Source organism: Echinops telfairi, unplaced genomic scaffold (genome assembly GCF_000313985.2).
Source record: "Echinops telfairi isolate 266 unplaced genomic scaffold, ASM31398v2 ScPeMD7_7410;HRSCAF=8448, whole genome shotgun sequence".
Taxonomy (NCBI): Eukaryota; Metazoa; Chordata; class Mammalia; order Afrosoricida; family Tenrecidae; genus Echinops; species Echinops telfairi.
In genome coordinates, this window is record NW_022111310.1 from 13,342,095 (window position 1) to 13,347,513 (window position 5,419).

Sequence of the window (5,419 nt, forward strand, 5' to 3'; positions counted from 1 at the left end):
GGACCTGGCTCTAGCGGGGTTCTCATGGCTAATTTTTGGCCAGTAGGTTGCCAGGTCTCTCTGTCAAGTAGCCTATGGGTGGCCTCCAAACGTCAGCCCTTCAGTTAGTACCCCAGCTCATGAACTGTTTGCACCGGCCTGGGATACCAGGGGAAGAAACAGCTCACACGTCACATGCCCCAAACAGGACTGGCTGCCTCTGCCCCAAACCTATTCCTCCTGCAGTCCTTCGGACCCCACAGAGACGGCAACCCGGGTTGTTCTGGTCACAAACCTTGCAGGCCCCTTGAGGATTCTCTTTCACAATCCAAATCCTCTTTATCAGCAAATCCTACCAGCTCCACTTCCAAAATATTTCCAGACCTGGTTTCCTCTAGCTCCCATCCTGACATATCACTGTTACCACTGGAGAACCTGAGTGCTGCTCTGGAAGCCTGGTGGCCTGCTCTCGAGGCCTGGGCTTGAGGTGGGAAACAGTGTAGCACTGCCGGCTCTCTGTTATCTGTGAAGGTGACTTCAGGACCCTCCAGACCAGACCCACCCAGGCCTCTATTTAATGAGTACTTGCTGTGAGTCAGTCCTTCCTTGGGCCACCAGGGGACAGGATACCACTGTTGTCCTCAAAGAGCTCGCTATCTACTGAGCGGCCTGTCAACTAAGTATCATGCCTTTGTAACACACTGTGACATGGGCATACAAAGAAGGCCATGACTCGAGCCAAAGCTCTGCTTCCGGAAGTCAACTTGGACATCACCGGAGGAGGTGAGCGTCTGAGGATTCTCCAGCTCACTCACAGAGAAGAGGGGGGAGAGAGACACTCCAGGTGCATCCAGAAAACGAGCCACATTTCAAAAGATATTCATTTCCAGGTCGATCTCAATATCTAAGCTCTAAGAGGTAACCGAGATGACCTATCTTGTTTTGAAATGCTCTTTTCTTCATTTTGTAAACCATGGAAGGACTTTTAAAAACCAAACCAGAAAACCACCCGGAGCACTTTCTTCGGAGCATCCGCTGGGTCGAAACGAACACTGAGCCACTCACGTTAACTTTAAAGGTCTGCACCAAGCCATCTAAGAAGCAGATGCTGCAGCTGACTTCGGCCCGAGCTTTCTCTTTGGGGAGTTCTGAGGCGCGGATGTTATTAATTCTTCCACCCAACGCACGTAACCGGGAGGTCATAACGAGCGGTGAATAACCTGCAATGGAAGATACACGTGTTAGTCCTTCTCGGTGCAAATTACAGTGTACACGTGAGCGGACCGCACCGCCGACCCACACCCTTCCCACGTGTCAGGTTTGATCCGCCCAAGCCTGTCTGAGAAAGTCACAGATAACAGGTTGAGTCATGGACTGTGTTTCCATTTGAACTGTAACTTTGAAGGCCACCACCCAAAGAATCCTCCGTCATCAACTCAATTTCGCCCCACAGCGACCACAGCTGTGAAAACAACGTGCGAAATGCGAAACCTCAGCTCTCACTCGCAACCTTCCCAATTCAGAGCGAGCGTCCGCTGAAGATGTTGGTGGGCTTGACAGTGGCTTTCTGATTTGGGGAGTCCACTGCGGAAAGGAGTTTGAAAGTTGCTGTACACTGTTAAGGATCGTCTGCCCAGGTCCTACCTGAATACCATGGCTGTTTGTGAAAAGTATGTTTCATAAAGCTGGATACCATTTGGAAAAAATTTTTCGTTACATGTTCCCATGAACTTCTTGAAGTTCCTCCTCATACAAAGAACTCCTACAAGCCTTTAAGACCTTCAGGCTTAAAGGCTTGAAGGTAATCAAGCGGCCATCAAGCTCAGAAGCAACAAAGCCCACAGGGAAGCACAACAGCCTATGCGATCACGAGGTGTCAAAGGGATCAGGTACAAGACATCATCAGAACAAAAAACCTTACCATAGTGAATGATGGGGGGAGTGCGGAGTGGAGACCCAAAGCCCATTTGTAGGTCACTGGAAATCCCCTTGCAGAGGGGTCTCGGGGAGGAGACGAGCTAGTCAGGGGGCGATGTAGCAATGAAGAAAAATACAACTTTTCTCTAGTTCCTAAATGTTTCTTCCCCGCTCCTACTATCATGATATGAATTCTACCTTGCAAGTCTGGCTAGACCAGAGGATGTACACTGGTGCAGATAGGAACTGTAAATCCAGGGAATCCAGGGAGGATGATTCCTACAGGACCAGTGGTGTGGGTGGTGATACTAGGAGGGTAGAGGGAGAATGGGTTGGAAAGAGGGAACCAATTACAAGGAACTATATGTGACCTCCTCCCTGGGGGACGGACAACAGAAAAGTGGGTGAAGGGAGACGTCGGACAGGGCAAGATATGACAAAATAATAATTTGTAAATTGTCAGGCGCTCATGGGGGAGGTGGGAGCGGGGAGGGAGGGGAAAAATGAGGACCTAATGCCGGGGGCTTAAGTGGAGAGGAAATGTTTTGAGAATGATGAGGGCAATGAATATACAAATGCGTTTTACACAATTGATGTATGGATGGATTGTGATAAGAGTTGTATGAGCCCCTAATAAAATGATAATAATTTTAAAAATCTATTTAAAAAACAAAAAAAACTCCCAAAGAACTCCTACAAACAACTGAAAAAAAAACACCCTAGTAAAAAAGGGGGCCAATGGCTCAAAGATACTCAGCCACATTAGTTGTCGAAGAAAGGTCAATGAACACCCCCAGCAGGGGTGGCCCATGTCCACTAGACAGGCAACAAGGAGCAGACTGAGAAACCCAGGGCTGACCAGGCTGTGAGGCTCCAGTAGAGTGAGTGAGAATGGAAATGAGTCAAACGACTCTGAAAGACCTCTGTAGTAGCGACTCAAACGCAACACACATTCACCTGAATACCTGAAGGTGTGTGCATCGGTGACAGATCTATTCTGCTCCGAGGAATAGTCATAAGAGAAAAATGTAGTGTTTCACTAAAAGACATACCTAAGGAAATTCAAGATAGCACCAAATTGGCAAAGACGCAAATGTCTATCAACAGAGCAAATACACTGCAGCATAAGTCATAAGAGTGGTTTAGTTACACAGCAAAGGACATAAATAAACTACAAAGACATGCAATCGCATGAAGGAATTCTACTCTAACGTAATGCTGAGCAGAAGTAGCCTGATGCAAGACATTATCTATGGCATGAATCCATTCATTTATGTCAAGTTCAAACCACAGACAAAGCTAACCAACACAGATGAAAGGGCAGTGGTTACCTGTAGGTGCAGTGACTGGACCCTAGAGGACCCGGGGACTTCCGTAGTTCAAAGATAATGGATTTTCCCCATGAACTTCTTGAAGCGCCTCACCTAATGCGCTATTTCTTCATTGGGCTGCTATAGCCCCAGGTAAATTCACTGGGGGGATTCACCAAAGGCTACACTGATTTGTTCACTTTTTGGTCTGTATGTTCTATTTCAATATCAAGTTTACTAGGGAAAAAAAATGAAGAGTACATTTTCAAAAAGGGAATTAGAGGGTAGTTTAAAATCTGCCCTTGGTCTGTTCCCCAGAGAAGAGTATAAAGAAATTGGCTTTCCTAGTGAAGTCAATCGTGGAAAAATGGACTGGATGGTGGACAAGGTGAGTCGTGAATACCAGACCCCTGGTGGCATAGTGGTTCTGTGTTGGATTGCTAACTGCAAGGACAGCAGTTCGAAGCCACCGGCTACTCTGAGGAGAAAGACGGGCTTTCTACTACAGTAGAAAAACCAGTCTTGGAAATTCAGCGTCAGCTCTGCCCTGTCCTACAGGACTGTTCTAAGTCCGCACACACTCAGAGGGCACCGAGTTTAGTTTGGTGGTGAGCACTCAACTGTAGGCAAGTGGAAAGAATCCAGGTGCTAGAGCAGCCCCTCGGTTTAGGGCAGGGAGGTGCCTGAACCTGGAGGGTTGGGTGGGAGAGCTCATACTGGGGATAGGGGTTCCCAAGAACAGCTGGTCCTTTACTTCCATCTGGAAAGCTCTCCCCGTGCCTCTCACGCCTACTCACCCCTCAGCCCCAACATAGCTCCCTCAAGGACACCCTCCAGGGTTCCCTTTGTTGCGCTAACAAGCCCCAACCAAGTCATTAGTTGCCCTGGAATCTGAGCTGTTTCTGGCGCCCCAGGTGTGCAGGGCAGAGCCGCTGCAGAGGGTTTGCAAGGTGGGGACTGATCCCGGAGCAGCGTGCCAGCCCATCTTCTGTTTGAACCTCCGCCTTTAGGGCTAGTGGTTCAGTGCGAAGTCATCTGTGCTACCCAGGGACTCCTCCCTGACGAATCATTTGCTTGTACAGATGGGTCTCAGGTGCATCCTAACTACAACTGGTGATGTGATTGCCATCTGCTCTTCCCACAGAGCATGGAGATCCCAGGTCTGGTCATCAACTCTCTGAAGGAACCGGTGATGAGAGGAAGGAGATACAAAATGAAGATTCACAGTCCGGAAAAAGAACAGCCCAGCTGACACACACAAGGGCTGGTGGGAGAAGGCAAGAGAGGAGGGTCGAGTGAGGTCTCTAATCGAGAACAGGGTAGACCAGTGCTTCTCATCTGCAGCCAGATCACGTGGGCATGCTAGTAAAATGCAGACTCTGACTCACAGACCTGGGATGAGCTCAGGGGGCTCTGGTCCTCACAGGCTCCCAGGTGTTGGTGAGAGTCCACACCGAGTAGCGAACCGCAGGTGAGTGGGATGGAGATCAGGTGTCAGATTAGGGGCCAAGGCCAGAAGAGAACGAAAAACCAAAAAACTGCACATGACTAATGTTCGTGGCTGCTGAAAGAATGGAGGGCTGAAAGAACAATGTGGTGAGCTACTTGCAAACTCAGTCCTTCAAGCTCAGCCGAGCACAGTTCTACGCTGACACACATGGGGTTGTCACCAGTTGGAGCAAGTGGAGCCTGGCAGCTCTTGGAAAGAGGAGGGCACAGAAGGCAGATTGGATGGAGACCCAAGAACCATGTCCCAGGGAACCGCAGAGGCCAAGGTGTAAAAGGAGGAAACACAGAGATGGTGAAGGCTGTGTAGACCGGGAGGAAGAAGGTACTTTCAGACCAATGTACTTTCTGTACCTGGTCTCTTACCGCTATAGTTATCGCTTAGACTCACAGAGCTACAGGTAGCCCTCCGTTCTTTGGTACACAAGGACCCAAACCAAGTCAAGGAGCCCAGTGTGACTCTAAGGCCCTTCAGGGTAGGATTTCCCAGGCTGTACCTGGACAGAGGCAGATTGCCTCATCTTTCTGCTTGGAGTGGGTGCTGGGTTCGAACCATCGACCTTATGGTTAGCAGCCCAAGGCTTAGTTCACGGTGCCACCAGGGGTCCTCCAAGGCAGGGAGTCTCAGTTATTAACACAAACATCGGCAGTGGAAGGAAATGTGTTCAGTCCTTTTATAAAATCCCACCCCCCCACCCTGCCCTGTC

The 5,419-nt window shown here is 49.3% G+C and overlaps 1 protein-coding gene across 1 annotated transcript in view; it reads right to left on the reverse strand.

The window, feature by feature from the left end:
- The window catches only part of PTPN3 (protein tyrosine phosphatase non-receptor type 3), a 152,963-nt gene that overhangs the window by 70,583 nt on the left and 76,961 nt on the right, over nt 1–5,419 (reverse strand). Inside the window, exon 2 of the mRNA XM_013006811.2 lies at nt 1,045–1,199. Within this exon, the coding sequence (XP_012862265.2) occupies nt 1,045–1,199 (155 nt within the window). The remainder of the gene's footprint in view (nt 1–1,044; nt 1,200–5,419) is intronic.